At 41.5% G+C, this 23340-nt stretch overlaps 1 protein-coding gene across 1 annotated transcript in view; it reads right to left on the bottom strand.

The window, feature by feature from the left end:
• Positions 1-23340, bottom strand: part of myo10l3 (myosin X, like 3) — a 49660-nt gene that overhangs the window by 17837 nt on the left and 8483 nt on the right. Inside the window, exons 2-16 of the mRNA XM_026295717.1 lie at positions 18600-18698; positions 11337-11495; positions 10316-10503; positions 10066-10200; positions 9676-9800; positions 9553-9566; positions 9349-9433; positions 8844-8950; positions 8442-8571; positions 7529-7647; positions 3866-4012; positions 3400-3500; positions 3013-3079; positions 2303-2395; positions 1383-1451 (exon numbers count right to left, since the gene is read on the bottom strand). Coding sequence (XP_026151502.1) covers positions 1383-1451; positions 2303-2395; positions 3013-3079; positions 3400-3500; positions 3866-4012; positions 7529-7647; positions 8442-8571; positions 8844-8950; positions 9349-9433; positions 9553-9566; positions 9676-9800; positions 10066-10200; positions 10316-10503; positions 11337-11495; positions 18600-18698 — 1638 coding nt within the window. The remainder of the gene's footprint in view (positions 1-1382; positions 1452-2302; positions 2396-3012; positions 3080-3399; positions 3501-3865; positions 4013-7528; positions 7648-8441; positions 8572-8843; positions 8951-9348; positions 9434-9552; positions 9567-9675; positions 9801-10065; positions 10201-10315; positions 10504-11336; positions 11496-18599; positions 18699-23340) is intronic.

Here is a 23340-nt window from a genome sequence, read left to right as displayed (position 1 = left end):
TAAGGTGTAAACAAAGATAAGTACCACAGAGCGCCTGTGTGTTAATGCAGTCGCCTGTTGGGTTCTGCTCAGCCTTTGTCTTAGCAACACGACATTCCTCTGCTTGCCCTGATCAACAGTAATGCACTCTGACTTTGTGTTTGAGTGTGCACCAGTGTGTGTGTGTATGTGAAGTAGAACTGCATCTAAAGTGTTTTATACGAGGTAATGCATAGAAAGAATAAACAAATATAAAATACATATTGAAATCTATGGGTGTATGCAAATACAAGTACTTTTTAGAATGTGTGTGTGTGTGTGTGTGTGTGGGCTTGTATTCGCAGCTGTGTTTTTATGCTATAATCCAATAACAATCCTCATCCCCATTCTCATGCCTTGAGGCTCATAGGGAGCCAAGCGATCCAAACTTGATAACACACGTATTTATAAATCACAGACACACTAATTACTCTCTGCTCCTCGCTCGCTGGAATAGACACTCTGTGTCTGACACTCTGTGTCTGACACTCTCAGATTTGTTAACTAGGATGGTCTCATGATGCCACTGGGAAATGGTTTTGTCAAGTGTGATTACAAACAGTCTCTAGGCAAAATCTTACAGGTAGTAAATGCACTAATCGTGCACTGGAAACAGATACAGTTAGCCTGCAACACTGTTTTTGCAAAGTTGCTTCTCTTTATTATAGCTTGAGACACGTATTTGTTTATACGTCATCCAGGAGTTAATAAGGTGTGGTGAGTTTTTTTTCATTGTTCAAATTCATATCTGACAGTGAGAAACTTAATTAACTGCATTTTCTGGCACCTCACAGATAATCCAGTCTCTGAGAGGATGTTGTGTTTCCCCCTACTAAACTCACCATTTCAAATAACAGAAGGTGCTTTCAGAGAGGAGACTAAACTCTCCAGAGAGGCAAACTGGAGAGAGAAAGAACAACTGGCTGGCCTGCCTGTCCTCTCTGGACTATTACCATAGCATCGGTGCCAGGCTTGTGACTGGGCTGCCACACTCACACTGAGGGGATCTTGTCTAAGGCAGGCTTCATAAGGCCAGTCTTTATCAAAGTAAATCTTTTCACTCTCTCCCCACATCTCATCCCTCCTGACCTATCAACTGTCTGTACTTGTGCTTCTTTCCTGTCTTTTTTTCCCTTCAATTCCGTCCGGAGTAATCTCTGCCATCATGTAAGCAAAGAAAGGAGAGGATGACAGTGAGGCAGTTTCTCCTGACTCAGGAATAAGACAGTGGGGGAGGATAGCAGCATTAACATCCTGAAGCAGATTTTGGCAAAGAAAAGACTAGTGTCCACCCAACAATGACCTCACTTCCCCAGCTTATACCCAAGAAACCTGGTTTTGCACTGTATCTGTGGGTGTGTTACCTCTCCAGCATAGTGTTTGATGCCGAACTGGTGGTCGGTCACTCTGGGCTTCACATAGTATTGGTTTGTCTGAGGAAAGGAACAAAGAGACGACTGACTCTTAGAAAAAACTGTTCATGTCTACATCAATAGTTATAATCAGATAGAGTGGAGTAAAAGGCCTTCCAGGAGGAAATCAACTAAGCATTACCATCATTATCAAAATCCTGTATATTCATATCTTTTCAATAAATTGATAAATATTGAAAACATCAAAATAAGAAACATGAGTAAATGAATAAATAAAAGTCAAATAAGTTTTGCTGAGGCATTTTATATCATCTAATTTGTTTTCAGGTTTATTGATGTGTTTGTCCTTCCTCCTTAACTTGCCTGTGATTTCTCTGAACTGTCAACAGGGTGTTGCTGTAAAAGAGCACGTATATGCAGCCAACCTACCCTCTATAAATAAAGGTTAAATGACCTTCAAACCCAACACATGGATAAGCAGTGAAGGCAGACGCCTCAAGGAGAGGTCAGGCAGATCTTAGGTCCCGCTCTATTTTTTCCATCTGCCACAGAAATCTTTTTCTCCTGCACACAATGCTGATCAGAGCAGGAGAATGGCTGATCACATTACAGTATTGTTGTGTTTGCATGTGTAAGTGCACAGGGGTTGTACAAGTGCTGCACAAATGGTCAATGCAGCACCAAAGACAAGAGGAGCTTTCTTGCCCAGGAGAGTGGTTTAACCTTTTGAGGCTGTCTGAGACGATGGGTGGTGAAGGCATTTCCTCAAATCGGGTTCAGGAGCTTTGGTGAGGGGACATGGATGATTTTTCTGACTTTGTGGCTGTGTGCCTGGGAGGGACAGGGGGTGTATGTGCTGTTGCACATGTGAAAGATGCATGTATGGTTTTAACGCATGTATGTGGACTCACTGCATGCCGGCTGTGCAGTTTCTCTAAAAGGGTGTAGTCCGTGCCTTTGGGGAAGCGACTCTCCTCATTGATAAGAGCCAACATGCCCAGTTTCTAAAGGGGGAGAGAGGTAGAGCAGGAGAGAGGGTGAAAAACACCACAGTCATGATGGAACTAGTTATAATCCCATTGGGACACATCTGGCAGCTTTTATTGTAACAATGCATCCAGGAAACAGCAAAGTAATTCAATGAAAATTGTCCTTTTTTATGAGGCGAGGGTTCACCGAGCAGTCATGGTGTTTGAAGGCAACAACTTAGTTTACATTTCTAAATGTACATAAAGTCACATTAATAAAAGCCAATCAGCCAACACAGGGCCACAGAGCAAAATGACATGTACATGTATGGATAAAATAGTTGTAGTGTAATCTTTTTACATTCCTCTGAACAATTCAGGCCTTTAAGACACAGGCCCAACTCTGCAGACACTCAGCTTTAACCATCATTAAAACTGTGGTGATAAAATAACACAAACTGTCTTCACGCTTCACTTCAGGCTGGTGTACATTACTGCACACACAACATGCAAAGCGAGACCATATAATGATGGACTGGGTGAGGGGGGTCAATGTAAGCACAGTGCGGCGTCTGGGTCAGTACGCCATGGCTGGCGGTTAGCGGTCGAGCCTGGTGGTGACTTTGCTCTCTGAGGGCCTGACTGTCTGTTACCTTTTCTATGAGATCCAGACATTCTGCATTATCCATCCAGTCTATGGCCTCCCACTGAATCCCCTCCCTGTGAGGACAGACACACACACACACACACAAACACACACCGTGTATATACAGTGCAAATATAAACAACCAAGAAGAGACAACGGCTGCATTGTTCAGAATGAACATGTGATGAAATGAGCCATGTCCAGGCTGTTGGCCCATTATACAAGAAAACAACTGTCTGGGGGAGAAACTGAGGCGATTCCAAACCTCTGGCAGGAGGCCCAACCCCCGCCCCCAGCCCTGTCTGTCTCAGAGACGGTCTCCAGTAAATGCAAAGCCTTGGTTTCATTTTTAAAGTATTTCACACCCAGTTTTAGATATATGAACCATCTTTACCTGTTGTACTCCAGCTGCTCCAGCGAGAAGATGTGCTTGTTGAAATATTCCTGGAGTTTCTCATTTGCATAGTTGATATTGAACTGTTCAAACCGGTTCACCTATGGGACAAGAAAAGTGTTTGATTTTATAACCAGTTCTAGAGTTTAGGTCATTGATGATTAGTTTTCCATGATAAACAAACTGCATACCGACAAGCCAATCTTTCTATAATGTCAGTTTTCTCTTGTAATGTAATATTTCAGGGCACTAACTTTTAACATTTAAAACTGTTTATGGAAAATTCTCTCTCTCCATGGACTTTATTCAGGTCCAGTATCATCTTATATTCACCCACTTTAATATTCATGAAAGAGCCATTGTTTATGATGAATAGCTGGTTTAGAAAATAAGTTTTCAGGGCCTATATTTGATGAACTAACTGTTTTGTTTTGTGGAATAAACCTTCACTTGAGTGAGCTTTTACCTCAAAGTTCTCAAAGCCGAAGATGTCCAGGATGCCGATGGACTTAAAATTTTCTTTTCCCTTGATCTTCTGGTTGATTCTCATTATGATCCAGGAAAAACACTGAGAATAAAGAGCCATGGCAACTGAGTCCCGTGAGTCCACCGCCTGCAAATCACAATACAACGAGGAGAAGGTTACTATGGATACCAAGTCAGGGCTAAAAAAAATAAGAGAGGGGAAACGTTGCATCCTGTATCCCAAACACTAGACATACAGTGGGTACGGAAAGTATTCAGACCCCTTTAAATTTTTCACTCTTTGTGTCATTGCAGCCATTTGCCAAAATCAAAAAAGTTCATTTTATTTCTCATTAATGTACACTCAGCACCCCATCTTGACAGAAAAAAACAGAAATGTAGAAATTTTTGCAAATTTATTAAAAAAGAAAAACTGAAATATCACATGGTCATAAGTATTCAGACCCTTTGCAGTGACACTCATATTTAACTCACATGTTGTCCATTTCTTCTGATCCTTCTTGAGATGGTTCTGCTCCTTCATTGGAGTCCAGCTGTGTTTAATTAAACTGATTGGACTTGATTAGGAAAGGCACACACCTGTCTATATAAGACCTTACAGCTCACAGTGCATGTCAGAGCAAATGAGAATCATGAGGTCGAAGGAACTGCCCAAGGAGCTCAGAGACAGAATTGTGGCAAGGCACAGATCTGGCCAAGGTTACACAAGAATTTCTGCAGCACTCAAGGTTCCTAAGAGCACAGTGGCCTCCATAATCCTCAAATGGAAAAAGTTTGGGACGACCAGAACTCTTCCTAGACCTGGCCGTCCAGCCAAACTGAGCAATCGTGGGAGAAGAGCCTTGGTGAGAGAGGTAAAGAAGAACCCAAAGATCACTGTGGCTGAGCTCCAGAGATGCAGTAGGGAGATGGGAGAAAGTTCCACAAAGTCAACTATCACTGCAGCCCTCCACCAGTCGGGGCTTTATGGCAGAGTGGCCTGACGGAAGCCTCTCCTCAGTGCAAGACACATGAAAGCCTGCATAGAGTTTGCCAAAAAAACACATGAAGGACTCCCAGACTGTGAGAAATAAGATTCTCTGGTCTGATGAGACCAAGATTGAACTTTTTGGCGTTAATTCTAAGCGGTATGTGTGGAGAAAACCAGGCACTGCTCATCACCTGCCCAATACAATCCCTACAGTGAAACATGGTGGTGGGAGCATCATGTTGTGGGGGTGTTTTTCAGCTGCAGGGACAGGACGACTGGTTGCAATTGAAGGAAAGATGAATGTGGCCAAGTACAGAGATATCCTGGAAGAAAACCTCTTCCAGAGTGCTCAGGACCTCAGACTGGGCCGAAGGTTCACCTTTCAACAGGACAATGACCCTAAGCACACAGCTAAAATAACAAAGGAGTGGCTTCGGAACAACTCTGTGACCGTTCTTGACTGGCCCGGCCAGAGCCCTGACCTAAACCCAATTGAGCATCTCTGCAGAGACCTGAAAATGGCTGTCCACCAACGTTCACCATCCAACCTGACAGAACTGGAGAGGATCTGCAAGGAAGAATGGCAGAGGATCCCCAAATCCAGGTGTGAAAAACTTGTTGCATCATTCCCAAGAAGACTCATGGCTGTACTAGCTCAAAAGGGTGCTTCTACTCAATACTGAGCACAGGGTCTGAATACTTATGACCATGTGATATTTCAGTTTTTCTTTTTTAATAAATTTGCAAAAATTTCTACATTTCTGTTTTTTTCTGTCAAGATGGGGTGCTGAGTGTACATTAATGAGAAATAAAATGAACTTTTTTGATTTTGGCAAATGGCTGCAATGACACAAAGAGTGAAAAATTTAAAGGGGTCTGAATACTTTCTGTACCCACTGTATATCACCATGCTGTATATTTAATCTGCTCATATGGCAGTTGAAGCATTTAAAAACAGTGACAGGTGTGATTTTTACACTGACAGCATTCACACAGCCACAGTACAGTGTCTGTAAAACAAACAGTGGTTTGGAGACAAAGGTGTGTTATGTCAGTGCCTGTCCGCAGGCAAGACATTGTCTGTTTTCACAACAGACAGTGCTGTTTATCACCTACATATCAAAATAGTGACACACTGTAGGCACTATTTATTATATTCCAAAAATCCAGTAAGAGCAAAGACAAAATACTATATAAACATGTTTTTATAAATGATTGCCTCTAGTTTTATTCTAATCTTTTTTTATACTGAAATGACATCCACTCTAGTTCACCTCTTTTTTGTCTTCTGAAGGTCATAGGGCTCATCAGGAGCACTGTCTGCAGACAGGTGTGGTATTTTACTGATTATCTAGAGGATAACTCAAACGGTTGACTGCTGACATGAAATATATGAATTTCTTTCGCTAAACCATATCCAACTTTGCTAAAACCTGCACAGATCTGTTGCAGATCCACTAAATTTAAATAAGAAAATCTCTTTCTCTCATTTTCTCCAGCTTGAATGATGTTGGACTTTCAGCCAGGACCATGGGCCAGGCGCCATGTGTGTACGTACATATAATGCTTGAGCTCGCCAGCAACACTTCCCCAACAGCCATTGTGCTTAAATTGAAAACAAAACAAGAGAGTGGCAGTGTGTACTGTATTTGGGGCAACAATGCTCCTGGGTAACGCTTTTGAGTAATCCATCATGCCCAGTCACCTCGTGCAGCTACCGGGTGTGAAAATGGGTGCTGGTGGCTCCAGGAACTCTGTTACAGCAGTGAGAAGAATGGCTTTTTGTCCAGAGAATGAGGGGGGAGGGGGGAGGGGGGGTTATGCTACTGGCAGTCGTGGGGTGAGTGACCCCTGGCCGCTGTGAGAAGAAGCCATTTTTACCGACTCCAGGAACAGAATAATGAACTCCATTAAGAGACAAGCTGCTTCAAAGGGCAAACAGAAGAAGCAGCAGCGGGGCGACAGCACAAAGTCTTTGTCTGGTGATGAAAAGCTTTTTTGTGACTTTCGTGTCCCTGTGATAATAGTAAAGGTCCATTCTGCATATTCATTGACATTTATGTGTATGAGTGGGCTCAGGGCTTGAGTTCAGCCAAAAAGGATTGTGTTATGCGTCAAAATGTTCTTGTTGCGCATGGTGAAAAGGATAACACATGCAGATGAAGATTGTGTAATATTCGAATTAGCTACAGACAAGACACAGCTAAATTATTACACCAGCGTCTTGGTGCCTGGTTGCGCTGCCTCCAGAGGAGACAACTCTAACTTCACCCCAGTCATTGGCCCTATTGTGCTTTTGACTCAGATCACTATCACGATGGCTTTATTGTGCCAGGAATCTGGCAGACAAAAAGCAGGAAATGGCTGGGAGTCACGCAAGGGATCTGGAGAGGCATGTGGGGGAGAGCGCTGAAGAAAAGCTGTGTGTGTCACCAGGACAGGGGAGGGATAAGAGTGAGGATGGGGGGCAACAAGCAGGCAAACAGAAACATCTACTGTATGTTTCACTGTCTTGGCAGTGCAGGCCATCTGAACAATACCTTGCACTAGAACATTGAAATCTGATAACATTAACAGGGGTGCAAAAGCAAATGTTTCAGGATTGTTCTGTGTTAGCTGTGGGATTCCTGTAACGAACAACAGAGGAGGAAGTGGGTTTGAATGTGTTTTTACCTGCTCCACAGTGAGGGGCGAGCAGATCTCCTCTCCTCTGAGAATCATGGAGCGCTGGGTCAGCACCTCCGACAGCTGGAAGCAGTCCAGGCCAAGCAGTTCACTGACATTATTGACCACTGAAACACACACACACACACACACACACACACACACACACACACACACACACACACACACAGCCACAGACTTACACACATGTAAACTCTAACTAATGTAGAGCACAGACAGTTCAGGTGACTCCTATTGATCTCAAACAATATAGAGACAGTGATCCTATACAGTCTATAAGAAACTCTAGCCTGTTGGCTGGGCTATAGTAATCTGCTGTTACTGTAGTTCAGTAGTTCTTTGGAAAAGAGGTCAGACACGGCGAACAAAGGAGCCCTGAGCTCATGTTACAGCCTGTTGGGTGCTCTGTCTGCTAATACAACATCAGTCAAAGTCAGGGCTATAGGGAACACCGCAGAGTGGCCCAACATCAGCAGTCAATTTATTATCTGTTTGTGAAAACGAGTCTTTTCTAAAGTAAACTCCAGCAGAAACAATTGGTCATTTTAACTGAATTGAGATTAACCCCTTAAAGTTTTCACACCAGGGTAAAAGGTTTAAGTTCTAAGCACTAAGCTCTCATAATTTGAAATGATTTGGTTTTTGCAAACGAATGAGTAATTTTAGAGAAACCTTGAATTGTGATCTGCTCTGTACTGAGCAAGTGAGTTGTTTGGGCACAGTTTATGCTAGGAAACATATAGGAAATTTAAGTATTTTAAAGTATTCCCAGAATGCTTTATTTCATAATTTCATCTCTGTCTGTCAAAGTGCGGTACATATTGCGGATGTGTATAACACTTTTGTAAGGGATGATCTCACAGTCTGTGTAGTAGAAATGTCATGTGTTATTGTTTTCTACCTCCTTTTGACGTGATCTGAGCTCCACCTGCAGTCATAAACTCAATGTTGCCCATCTGGAGAACAGCAGACAGTAACTTAAACACATCTCTTATCTCCTCCTCGGTGAATTCCATCACCTTCAGGGCCTCCTGCAACACAACACAGACGAAGTTCGACAACTCCCTGTTAGGGCAGTAGACACACACTACCACACAGGACAGCAGGTAAAGTTCATTTAGTTTCTGCTTTGAGCTATAAACCGACATAATTCAAGATGTACCTCTAAAGGTATATAATATAATAATATAAAATGTCTCCTCCAGGCTAATGTTTTTGAAACGTCAGTCTGTGGTCAGGATGAAGGGCTGTGGCGCCCTCTAGAGGTAAAACAAACCATGCACATCTTTCCTCATCTTCTTACCATCACACTGTCAAAGAGCTGCTTGTCATTAAGACTGCTGTCCTGCACACAGCCGGACTGGCTCAGGTAGTGATAAGACTCAGGTCCTTCAGACAGGAGGTACATTTCTGAAAAACAGAGAAGTAAAGAAATCAGACACAAATAAACTCAAAGTAAATGCACTTATCTCTGAAAGTGACAGAAAAAAGATAACTAAATAACTCTTCTGTGCAACTGACCATCACTGACCATTTAGCAGTGCATTGTAAGGCCTATAGGCATAGACAGGAATAGACAGGCTTTTTATTCTATTTTGAGTATATTTGATTGGATTCTTTATGCCTGAGCTGTATAAGTGCTTGAAGTAAATATTTGTACACACAATGTGTATGAACTTATCACTCGCTATCACTAAATGATAGACTAAATGAGGATGTGTATTTTTAAAGCCACTGTAACGTTAGAGTTTCATGAGTATAGCTGGCTAGAAACGTTGAGCACTCCTTATAAATCTATAAAGACAAACCTCTGTGGTCCTTATCTGCCCCTGCTAACAGGGCATAGAAGATGTGGTAGTTTCTCTCTCCAGGATTCTGTCGAACCACACGGTTCTTGAATAGAGAAGATGGTTAGATTAAATAGTTAATGATTTTACAGACAGCTAATGACTCTGCTATTAAAATCTGCTGTTATTAAACTTGCTGAATGATTCAACACAGCGTAAACTTACCTTTTCCAGCAAATCTGATCATTAAAAGTCAAGGAGAAAAATTATAACTTTCGGTAACTGCCCTGGATAAGGTGCTCAATCTGATTTCTTCACAGCCTATATGAATGAACATTAGAAAGATACAGTCAGTGATGCAGCCTCCCTGAATGTTTCCGTTCTGGGAAAAGTGGAGCTGGATGAACTTCCCAAAGCGACTGGAGTTGTTGTTGTACACTGTCTTAGCATTTCCAAATGCTTCCATGATGGGGCTGAAAATAGAGGAAAGACAACAAAGTAAATAAAATAATCTTCTGCTGTATCCAATGATTGCTCATCACTGTTTTCTATTTTGATGCACATGTGAATCCATATGCAAAGGTTTTCCTATTCTGCCAGTAGTGCGGGTTCAGTGGAGTGTCTATCAATCATTGCAAAAATATCATTATTGTATTAGATCCAAGAGTAAGAAGATGCTGAGTTAAGTGGAGTTTAGGATGAACTCGTCAATAAACAGAGTTGGAGGTCAAACAGTACCTGCTCTGGACGAGGGCCTGCTCCACCCTGGTGGTCCTCTCTGACAGAGGAGTAGCTGCTGAGTTTTGACTCATCACTGAAAGAAACTTCAGCAGCAGCTTTGTGCTCTCTGTCTTCCCAGCACCACTCTCCCCACTGAAGACACAATATGCACAGTCACACAACATAAAATTAGCACAATTACAAAAATGAAGTTTTTTGTAATTAGAAGTGTAAAAGGGCACACAAGCATTTTCTCCTTAGTCCTCACCTGATGAGAACACACTGGCTGTCATGTCTCTTCCACAGGCAGCGGTAACACTCATTGGCCACAGCGAAGATATGTGGAGGCAGCTCCCCCATCTGGTGTTTGCTGTACAATTCGACGGTGGTGCAGTCGTACAGTCCTGCTATCTGCTTATAGGGGTTTACTGCGGCCAGAATCGAACCTATATTAGTCTGAAGGACATGAAAAAATAGAAACGCAAGGAAGAAAGGAGAATAAAAAAGAAAGATATATTATCAGATTTATTAGTATACATACACAGGATATACAGGATATACACAATATCTCCAAACAATCACACAGATCTGAGGGACTTAACACAATCAGGACAGTGGGTTTACCCAGTTTCCAACATCCTTCCTCTGACACAGTACCTGTTGTCAGTAATACTAGCATTGCATGTGACCTATTTTCTGCTGAGGCTTGTAATATTTTAGGATCTTTTTCACCACCTTGGGTATTGCACTTTTGGGAAAAGCACCTCACAAAAGTGTGTTTGTGGGTCGACGGTCCACAATAGTAATGTTCTGTAATGTTATGTGGACAGACAGGGCAAAACCTCTGGGATGAGATAGGATTTCCAAAAACGAAGTTACCATGTGTCTGTGGGCAATGATGACTTTAATAAAGCCCAGATACTGTTTCATGGGATCTACAATGAAAAGAATCCTGGGGAATAAGACGAACACATCTGAGATCTGGTGTTAAAGGAAGAATATAGCTCTGAATACTCTCACAATGTTAGATTTTATAATTGTTCGAGGTTTCCAGGAGTTAAATTTATCTTTAATTTAAAAAAAATAAGAATAAATTGCCTCATATAAAAAGAAAAAAACACCAAAAACTGATGTTTTCTGTTGAGATTTGTTATCAGTTTAGCTGTTGTGCCAGTTCCCAGAAAAAAGAAAAAATATAGCTCTGACCAACATGATGGACGCACAGATGACAGATCGATGGTACATCATGTTGGTACAGGGCAACAGATTAAGACAGTGCAGTGCCGTACATAGATGTTGTCTTTCTGGTAGCGCAGAAAGAGGTTGTGCATGATGGCAGCTTCATTCAGCTCAGCCAGTGTCGACATGTCCTCTACTCCATGGATGCTACTGGGGTGCATCAGGTACACCATCTTTCTGTTCAGCTCTGCCTTTTGTAGGTGTATTACCTGCAACAACACACACACATAAACATATCCAAACACTGAGCTTTCAAAATATCCATTCAGAGGGCGGATAAACAGGTTTATACAGATGGATAAAACTGCTGGCACATCAGTCTTGCACTTTGACCAGAGCACATGCATGCATGGACAACAGACAGATGTAAATGACAAGAGGAAAAATGACTCCATGTTGTGTGCCTGCCTGTGCCTGCTGTCAGCATACCTGGCAGGTAAATAACCCCTGTCTGACACATGCCTGGACGCCACTCATTGATTTCTTCAATTCTCTTCAACAGTCTCTGTACAAGAAACCTCTCACTACAGTACATCACATTCCTGTGGAGATGTTTACGCTTCAAGCCCCATTTTCAAATGGGGCCTAATAAGAATGATGCCATGAAGGAATTGAGTTTAATAATGTCTATATAGTGGCACTAAAATAGAAAATCAGCCTACAGACTACAATCAGACTACAACTGTGCTGGTGACTTGATTGGATGCAAAGTTTAGATCAATACTGATGGAAAAGGGCTGAAGCTGTGTTGACCTCATGCATTACTGCTGGCTCTGCTGGTATATTCCATTGTGTCCCTGCATGGAGGGGCTGCTGAGGCCGTGTGGGAATTGTAGACTGAGCATAAACGATGGTTTGAAAATGAATGTGAGATACCAAACCCTTTTGGTGTTGGATAAGTATGAGGGAATGGAGCACATTACGCCAGCAGAGTGGAGCTCAGCTGAAAGATGCTAAAGTGAACTGTAAAGCTGAGGGAAAATGAATAGTCTGGAAGTAATTCTATGTGGTCTCTTCACTATAAGTGACAACTTTACACACAGATATTTGCCTTTTTAACATAAAAATACTGATCAGTGCAGCTTTGACAAAGTCAGTGCCATCACAAAAAAGCCTGAGGACCAGCCTTACTGTCTTTGTCTTCCAATCAAAGATGTTCTGATGTCACAGTTATGTACCATGTAAACTGCTCTTCACATATACTTGTCCAAACACAATAATTTAATAGGATAAATATACCCAATAAATAGTCAGCTGTATGAAAATAGGAAATCTGAAGAAACCATCACTTCTTTCTCTTATCCTCTATTACAGATAGGTAAAGCTATGAATTAGATTTAATAATTGCAAGGACAATTCTTAATAATATGTGCATCCATGTAAGTGTCTGTTTCCATCTTTTTTATCTTATGCAGCGTGTTAACTGCAGTCAATAAATGGACTCTGGCAGACATGTCCATTTCAGCTCCAAATGGCCATTAGAGAATGAGCATATACCGACGGAAAAGCACAGAAACAATGCAGTTAACAGTAGGCTGCTACATGTTTTTGTGTTATTTAGGTTTGTGAAAAGATGAAGAGCAATGAAATTTGCAGATTTATAGCCCGATGCCCATAATCATTTGTCTGTAACCCTAACCCTCTCCCCTCAGGGAAAACTACCCCACATCCACCAAGCAGGTCCTGTCTAATAAATCAAACAGACTTTTCCTTGTTTTATGTCCATAATCAACATTATCAGTTTACATTTAATTGCATCAGTCACTTAATATGATTAGCTCCTTTATCAACACCTGGGCTCCGATGGCTTAATACCATGTGTCATCATGACTTTAAGTGAATAAAAAAAAAATACCATCTTTGCCACATAATAGTGAATGTTAAAAATGACCTTGAAAGTAGTACAATTAGAGAAGAAGCAGTCAGTTGCAGAACAGTATAAAAGTTTGTTGGCGTTTTTCTAAAATGACCAAATAAAGCTTTAGCAGCAAAACCCCTTCACGTACTAAAATGAGTAACCACGTTACTCATGAATTCAACTTTTCATTTCTTTATTCCAGAGCCACATCGGGTCATTGTGCAGTTGTGGCTTTTTGTTTAACACGGTGCTGCATTTGGATTTATAGCAGATAATATAATAAAGGCCACATCGGATTTTGTTTCACCTCAGTATGTAATGAAAATGCTTACGAGCAGTTTCAAGTCTTCGTCCTTTCATTTAATTAACAAAAATGTGCTGTAAAAGAGGACGTATCAGGCACATCACATACGTCTACAGCTTACATATGTTTTTTTGTTGACAATGAAGCAGCAACACCCAACCAAATAAAACACAGAAATCCGGGATATGTCGACTGCCTGTGTTTGCATTCTTAACATTCCTGAAAGTTGTACTGAGGTGGCTGGAAACAATGTTGATACAGGATAAAAAACAACTGCAAGAATCTACAGCACAAGACTGCACTGTCAATCCCTCCTCGGGTTTCACAGAAGGAAAAGAAATTTGGCTCCTTTACCCAAACACTATGAGCCGTGATCTTGGAAAACACCTTCACTATTATTCCTCTAAGTCTGTGCAGATATGTCATCTGTTTGTCTGTCTCCGCATCATATTATGGGTCCCTTGTTTATGATCTTTTTTTAGAGAACTTACTGTTCATATTTCAAAAGGTGAGGGTTGGGGACTTTTTCACGAATGAAACATTAAAGATGCTGAAGAAAAAGGAGCTGGAGGTGCTATCATCAAAAGAGGTTTCACATTGCCTTACTATGATCTTTTATTGTTTGGTTTCATTCCTGTGAAATAAGCCACTAAACTCTGTCCTCATGGCTACAGCAATTTCCAGTAATATTATTCCTATCATTTTTATGTTTCCATATAATTAACTAAGTAACATACTGTGGATAGATGGAGATGGAACATGGGAGCAGATGAAGTCTAGACACAGACAAATACTCATTATTATTTCCATTTCAATCCCTGTGTGGTGCAGTAATGTTCCGTTAGTGTCCATTATAACAGTCAGACATACTGGAACATTTTCCCTGTAGGAGCTGTGGATTGTGCCTGAGCCAACCACAGTGATGTAACACTGCCATTGATTTTCAGCTTCCACAAAAAAAAACAAAAAACAAGCAACAGAAAAACAAATAAAATCAGTGTTTGAATCATTTGTTTTCTTCTGAGTTCAGAATCAAAACGTGGAGTAAATTTAGCTAATTTTAAAGTGACTATTAATCCTGATCAGTGAAAGGGATATTTGTCATACAATTATTACAATGCCTCTTTCACAATAGGACACATCAGTGTGATCTGAGTGATGTAATGATGGCTGGAGACGTGTTCGGGACATTTGCGACAACATGTGAATTGTGATTGATTAGTGAACATCAACACTCAGCAAACTGATTCTCTCCCAGTGATTCATGGCAGTGACACTAGTACTCCGACAGCCACGTGGCTGGACACAAACCAGAAAAAAAAAACAAAAAAAAAAAACACCAAGTGCCACAATGTTGATTGAAACAATTGCTGCAATAAAATATATAACTTCCTTTGAGTCTTGGTTTTTGTGATGAATTATCTGAGCCAGGAGAGACAGCCAAGTCTTTCTGTTCTTATTTCCTTCTCTTTCTTTTCTCTTCATTTATTTCTTCCCTCCTTCCTTCACTAATTGAACTGCCTTCCCACAACAGCCGCCCGGTCCGACACAAAGCGCTACAATCAAGTGAGTGAGTTTTTAGACAGAAAATTCACTTTCTGATGAATTAAAATGCATCAGACTCAGTTGGGTTACAGAGTCTCACCAAACAAATGCAGGCTAAACAGCAGGAACAGCTGATGCTTTTGCAAACACTTGAATTTTAAACTTTCTTGCAGCTGTAAAGGTTTTTCCTTTTGTCTTCTCTTCACAGAAACCACACCCTGCTGCTGCTTTGTTCGTCGAGCTCTACTGAATATGCACACGCAGGCGGGGTCATGCTCGTGGCACATTGGACTTTACTGTGTTCAGACATTTAGAAATAACACATGGGCAGATACAAAATCACAGCCTTGTAGACATAAACCCAGTCTTGTTTATCCTTGTATGTTTTTGCCTTCCTCTTATTTTCTTTCCTCGTCTGACTCTCTCTGTCTTACAGTGAGTCCATCTGCTGCAGGGGGATCCCACCCAGACCCCGGGGGGATGTGGTCGGAGACTGAGGGAGTTAAGCTTATTAATGATGAAAACTGTAAAAACAAACAACCAGCACACACACACAAGAAAAAAAAATTAGGCAAACTCTTAATATGGATTTTCCCTACTGCTGAATTCAGCAAACCCAAACCATAAAATCTTTATTTACCAAACACCCAGACCCTCAGCATTTAGTTTTTGTGAGCATGTTATTTGTGTGAGCACATCAGTCACCTAAAGGCCCATAATCATGGCTCCACTGAATAACAATCCAGCAAAGACTTAAGAGGCTATCACTGGCCTGATTGAAACCTTAGAGACTGTCTGACTACAGGGTCTGGATAACTCGAGAACAGAGGAGTCTTGTCTCTTTCACTCAGGCCAATGACAATTTATTAAGAGCAAAGCACATAATTGTTTACTGAACTACTTTTTAAATTGTGCTGAAGGTGACAATGAAATTGCTCTCACTTTTTTTGTGGGAGCACAAGACCAATCATTTCAGAGATTTTAGGTTACAAATAAAAAAGAGAAAGAAAATCAAACCTAAGTAAGGTATCTCTAGTATTTTTTCTTAAAAAATATTTGTAAGAATTAATTACCAGAATAATCACCACTTATTCTTCTGCTGAACCACTAATAGAGAATTTCACCAATTGTTTCACCTTTACATCAAGTACAAAATAATGTCTGGCCATAATTTAATTGTGTTCCCTTTTAACTTTACTTACTTTACTTTACTTTACCCTGCATAGAATCACTGAGCTGTATGTACATGAGTAATACAAACTGTATGTGCTAAATGATCCATGAATAAAAATGGCCAACTTCAGCTCACTGATGTATTGCTCCATAAGACAGACACGACATCACCAGCAGCAGTTGTCTAGTTGAGGTTACCCAGCCTGCTTTTCTTTACATGTGCACCCCTCTGGGGTAACTCGCACACTGTTAATCCAGCTGGTGCCATCTGGCCACAGAAAACACACACACACACAACACACACATACACCTAAATACACAAAGAAGCCAAAGTGCATTTAGGCTCAGTGAATCTTTTGTAGGTTATTGGTCCACTCAGGTCTGTGGTGTACCGGGGATGAGACAGTGATGAACGCTGATATGATTGTTAATGTGACAGCAGTCATGGCAGCCTAGACAGTGTGGGTAAAGACATTCTCCTGAGTCTGCAGGCTAAGCACTCAGGCAGAGAGCTACACCTTAGTGCAGGCACCGAGGCAGCGGATAATGGTATATCACACCCCCTCAGGGGAAATTGTTGACAGAATGCATTTACCAATCCACCTTTTGACATAGCACATGGGTGCAAAAACACCAGAAAGCAGACATAGATAGACTGACAGACAACACATATGTATAATACCCTGAGCTCGCTACAGCGGCTGGATTAAATAAAAGATTGTGACTGGATCAGGAAATACCAATAAACCTCAGCAGATATGTAGTCCAGAAACAGGGGATCACATAAGTTCAACCAGGGACTCTGTCAGTGGAGACAGTCTGTTTCTCAGTCTCACATTCCTGTCATTCTGTCTGCAGAGTCATAGGACATGGACACAGTGGAGACATCCATATGGCTGGATGACAAACACATTCTGAGCTCACATGTAAAGGTCATATGAACACATAACTATACTTTATGTCAGCTGCAACACTATTGTCCAGCACAGTCACTATAAAAACCCACAAGGTTACATTAACCACATTATTTTTTTTAATGTTTTTGTACTGAGATCATCATCCTGTGGCATTCTGTTATATCCATTAGATATACTGCTTATCAGCTGACCACTGGAGGAGAGATGAAGTACACCCAGGACACGCCACCAGGCTGCATTCAGTTATATTTACACAATAAATAAGAAGTGGGGTCTAATTTCTTATTCATCCATTGCACTGTCAATCCTTCCTACAACACATATTTGACTTCTCACATCTCCACCACTGACCGCAGCAGCATTATAAAAATATGCTGAAGAGAAGGGCACATGGATTAGCTCATATCGCTCCTCTCACACATCTTTTAGAATCTTGGTTACTCACCACCAACTCCTCAGGGAAATATTTGGCTCTTTAGCAGCTCAATACTCCTCTGAGTCCATCAGCTAGTTGTTAAATGTGTATGTCCATTGTTTGGTGATGGGCAGGTAGTGTACAGTAAGTTTTTAAGGGTGCTTTTTTGCTGAAAATAACTGCAGGTGGAAACAACCCTGATCAAAACTGTGCCATCATGGCTTGCCACATTCTCAAACTGTTAAAAAAAATCTCCTAATGAAAAGGAATGAAACTGCATTGTTGTGTGATCGTTCCCCGTGTGTTCGTCATTACAAGACAAGTGTTAAATTGTCCTTCTTTAGATCAATTGTGAGGGACTCCAATGAAGGAACAACACAGGGCCTTGGCCTGTGGGTTACACTGATGGCCATGTGGCTGAGTTTGGAAGTGGAAATGATGCTATACATCTTGATCCTGTGGACAGAATCAGTCCTTGGGCCCTACCCTGTTCCTTCCTCGGGGCTTGACCTGACGGGTGAGCCTGGGTTTGGAGCGAATGAATGATCATATGCACTGATCATCAGGTTTGTTCAGTACAAAAGGCATTCCACAAGAAAAGCCCAAACTGGAAGCGCATTTTTGATAAACCCTCTCCAAACCAGACATTGTGCATTTTCTTAAACATCCATCGCCACCTCTCTCTCTCTCTCTCTCTCTCTCTCTGTCTCTCTCTCTCTCTCGCTCCTGCACTAACAGGATTTCCTCCAGCACAAAGACCTCCATGCACTGCCAAACAGATAAGCTCAGGGCAGTGACTTGTCATAAGGAGCCCATTCCTGTCATTCTTAATTTATTACAAAAGGTGTTGATCCCACCACCGAAACCTGAGATCAAACACATGTGTGCAAACAATTTACTCTCACATACGCTTGACCACTCCTCTCGCATTATATTACAAAGATGGGAGATTTTTACTTGCATGGCTTTTGGCTTCAAAACGTATTTCCTTAAGATGGACTGGTTCCTTAAAGTTACAGAAAATGCCATATGGTGCAGTTTGGGACAGTTTAAAGTGAATCATACACACTTCAGCTGTAAAAAAAAAAAAAAAAGTCTTACCTTCCCATAGTCAGTGGTGAGCACCAGAGACAAATCATCACACGAGCTGACGGTGGAAGGGAGGAGCTGCTCTTTGTGGCTCAGCCAGACACGGGCCCCCTGCAACACAATAGCCAGCACACCACTGTTAGCATCTGGGCTCATACTGGAGTCACCCGCTTCGTAATAAAATACTCAACATCTGCAACTCAAACACATTTTAGACTATTACCAAAATAAAGTAAGGCAACAGGGACTGAAACTAGAAATACATGAAAAGACTTTGTGGCCAGATTTAGGTGTGAAATATTGTAGTGACAGCAGGGGTTATTCTGAAAAAGCAGGAATTTTGCCTCCTTGTTTCATTCGCAGTTTCCATTTTTTCCGTTATACTTACTGCTCTGTGCCACATTGCTACTCCCTCCCCAAACCAAACTGGCACAGTTATCCTCTTGTTAAAATGCCATTGCCATTTAGTAAAGAAAAGTAGTTTGCCAGGCTTGCATGCTGAGTGTTTGTCAGAGACTACAACTACCACTCAGTCATACACACTCAGTAAAACTGTCAAAAAGGCTTTCAGTCAGATTTATAGTGTAAAAATGAACAAGGCCCCAAATGAGCGTTTGGTACTTCAGCAAATCAATCAGTACAAATGCTTTCTCTGCCCACTGTCCTTTCTGCTTTTCTCTATTGTAGTTGGGCAAACCACAACATGTGTCTCGTCATTACACTGGATCAGATCCTGGTTCCAGATGGAGATTAAAACCAACACCACAGCTGATTGGAGCAGCCTGGTCTCCTGTGTTTGTGTATCCATTTGGAGTCACTGACCTTCCCAGGCGTGTTTGTGAGCAGCTCAGTAACCAGAAGCAATAACAGGAATCTGAGGCTGATTGCTCAGACGGATTGTCATTGCCTTACAGTGGCGGAACATACATTTATAGAACTGACCGCTTTTTAATGACTAAATGTCTGAGGGATTACTAAATTCAAATTTGTCAGTGTCAAAAAACAACAAACATGGCCTCTGATTAAACAACATTAATGAACAAAACCCACCTGATGCTGAACCAATGGTTTCTACAGGAGCGATTTATATTTTGTAAAATATGCTGATTTGCTTTATTGCTGACAGTTAAATGAAAAGATCAATATCACACAAATGTGTAAAAATGATAATATATGGTTTTACAAGGGGGTAACAAGATTTTATTAATCTTCTCAGTGATAAAACATGTTTCCCAAAACGCCAAACTTTTCCATTAAAGGTGCAGCATGTAAAATTTAGCAGCATCTAGTGACGAGATTGCAGAATGCAACTTTTTGAGCATCCCTCCCACTCCACCCTCTCGTTTCCAGGTGTGTGCAAGGGTACAGGAGCCATCAGCTTTAAGACAAAAAGTGATTCCCTGTCTACAGCCGGTGTTTGGTTTGTCCATTCTGGGCTACTGTAGAAACACGATAGCGCAATATGGCTGCATCTGTGAAAGGAGACCCGCTCCCTATAAAAACAGCTGGTCTTTTAAGTCACTACACACTAATGACAGTATATGTATGGATATTATATTCCTTTTCTGCCAATAGATCAATCTAAATATTTCACATTGAACCTTTAATGTGCATCTATTTTCAGACTGTAATCTCAACTACAGATAATGTAACACATATAAATGATCTTTGGTTTTATTGTAGTTCATTGGTGATAGGATAGTAGATATGATGCTCATATATTGTGCAGTATAAAGACATTTGGGCTGAAAATCTCCTGTTCTTATTCTAAACACAATTAATCATCACAAGTGCCAACACAGGGGTGGCCAGTGAAAGCACGAAGCAAAGGTTGTTGTGTGCCCAACAAGCAAAAAAAAAAAAAAGATCAATATGCATGGATTCCACTAGGAAACCTAATACAAGGTCACCACTTCCAGACATCAATCCTTATTAACTATTAACAACAGGCTGCGCACACACTCTCACCCATGCAGCACAAACGTGTTTGCCATAAGGGTCAAGGCAACGATGAAGATGCTTTTGTTCAATGCACCAGATGTTTATAATCTGATGAATCACAAAGAGAAGTTAGTTCAACATTAAAAATGATTGTAAATAAACTCACTGAACAGTTCAGAGTGATGATTGGTCTCTATTCTTTTCTTTATTTTGGAATTCACACTTTCTTCTTGGACAAAAGGTCATTCAGCCCAAACTGCCAGTCTAAAAACCCACTTCCATCATCAAGGAGTTTTTTTCAGGCGGCTAATGGAGCACAGCTAAATGTGGCTCTCTCAAACCACAGGGGACTGGGGTAAGTGGGATGAAGGGGGTTGTGTAAAAGAGGAGGAGGCTGAGAGGGGAGAGAGGGGAAAGAGGAAGGGTGCAGGCACCTGATAAATGTCCCGCCTCCCATTGTCTGGAAAAAGAGGCAGACAAACAGAGGACACATGTATAACAGAATTATTCACTGACATGTGATCACACATTAACACAGTTTCCATTTAATATGAGATGACCGCTGACTTTCATACCAGTGACCGACTGTGTCTGCCTGGTACCAGCTTGGCATGCATGGCCTGTTTAGGGAAAAAAGCGGCTTCACGTGAGTTCACTGAAGTCCAGCGAGGGGATTAATAGTGTTTGCGCTATAGATTTTAAGAAGATCAGTTGCTGTTACGTAACGGGCTTGAACTCAGCAGAATATTACTAGTACTTTTCATCTTCTAGAGGTTTTCTGTTGAAATAACTGGAACACTGGTGCTGACAAAGTGAAGAACCATGCAGAGTATTGTAACAATAGGTAGTTTACACGAGATGCTGACCGAGACAACAGGCAAGTCATGACATGGAAAGCAGTGCAGTGGTTGCTTCAATTGAGATATTTTACTGACGCAAATATTAAAAAGGAAAATGTTAGACTTGAATGGTTCAGTTAATGAGTCAGTCTTTTCCAGTTAAGGATTTCTTAAAAGGATGCCCAGTCACCTTCTTAGGTGCACCTTCCCGAGAACCTCTTCACTGCACACAGAAATGTTTTAAATGAGAATGGAAAAAAAAAACTAGCAATCGATATAATAATTGGTTTATGAATTGAGTCCACATTAAGCTATATGGTAAACCAAAAGTCAGCAACAAGCTTGGCCACAAAGACGTTAATGCTGCCTTGGCTTGCTGCACCAGCGTCTGTGCAGACTTTGGAAAACTGCCCACCAGGCACTATAATCAAAATCAGGCAAAAAACAGTCACATCAATACTGGACCAATATTTTTTCAAATGTATCAGATCAGATCATTTTAGCTCACTTTTTTTTTATCATTTAGGTTTTTACTCATCTTAGCAGTTTACATTAAAAAAATAAATACTTGCATTTTATGTTGACACAAAATAAGAAAAAAAACGAGAGAAAAAGGCAGACGAAACCACAGATAGCAGGTAAAGTAGCATCATAGAACAACTATAATAGCAAGTTGTCAGTAATATGTTTGGAGTGGGTGTTTTAGTGATGGAGGGCTCAAGAAAGGCAACACCAGATGTGCCTGTCCATTTGTTTGTGTTTTTGTATGTGTGTGTCTAAAAGAGGCTGAAGCTGACGGGTACATGAATTGTCTCAGCAACAGATGGCCTCACCAAAACCCCTCCCCTCTGTCCCCTCCATCTTTAGGAGCTTCGTCACTAAGTCAGCACAAAAGGCAGCAACCTCTGACTTAGAGCTCAGGAGTTAACCAGGCGGAAATATTCCAAACAAAGGCCAGCTGGGACGCAGAGGGACATGGGTATCAGCTTGTGTTAAGTCCAGACTTGAATTACCTGATGTAGCACAGCTGATGACTGACTAACTTGAGAAACGTGCGGACATCATGCAAAATAATCACTGGAAAGAACAGTGTTCACATGGTACTGAAGCGCAGCGTTTAATTATCAGGTGTCGGTTAACTCCGATCCAATGCCTTTGGTAACCAGATGTTTTAATGGCTCCATTCAAAAGCACAGCTGAACTGCTGCCATGACATTTCCAGCTCAGGCTAATTTCAAATCCTTAATGCTGCATGTCACTGAGCACGTGTAGCACTGCTGGAGCAGAACCGACTGACAATAGTAATCAGATCCACCAAAACAGGCTGCGTGGCAACGTCCCATCATGCTTTCTGACACAGAAACCACTCGGGCTGAATGATGTGATCCCAGAGTTGGAGGCTTGAGTTTCTGCAGCTTGTATAATGGCTTCCAGCTCAGACATTTGCTAATGAATAAGTCTTAAATTTTTAAGGGCATACACAGGACAAGGCGCCGCGTCTCTTTCTCTGCTGCCTGCCGTAGCATGAGCATTGGCGGTATCGAGTGATCGAATCAACCAGAAAAAAAGAAACCTAATTAACTCAGCATAACCTGGGCACAGTTGAACAGTTACTTACTCTATGATAAAGTAATTTCTTGGATCATAGAGCGGTTCTAGGGAGCGGTGAGTGAACGCCCGTCTGGCAGACAGGAGTGAGCGACTGATGGTTCTATAGTTAGAGCTGACTGCTGGCCAGGCCTGATGCCTGGCTGAGGGATGAGTACGTACAGCTGGGTTCCTTGCAAACATCTCGTATTCTGGTTCTGCTTTGTTTTTACACCATAAATACCAAGACAAACCGGCATTATCAAAACAATAGAAAGCCATAAGGCCAAGTCACTAACCCTTTGCGACCCCATTCAGCATGCCTGGACAGATGTGCAGTCCTGAACACTGAGCAGCTGGATGACCTGCCATTAAAAAGGTCAAAC

Source organism: Mastacembelus armatus, chromosome 21 (genome assembly GCF_900324485.2).
Source record: "Mastacembelus armatus chromosome 21, fMasArm1.2, whole genome shotgun sequence".
Taxonomy (NCBI): Eukaryota; Metazoa; Chordata; class Actinopteri; order Synbranchiformes; family Mastacembelidae; genus Mastacembelus; species Mastacembelus armatus.
Note: the sequence above shows the minus strand (reverse complement) of the source record. Positions and strands in the feature narration are given on the sequence as shown.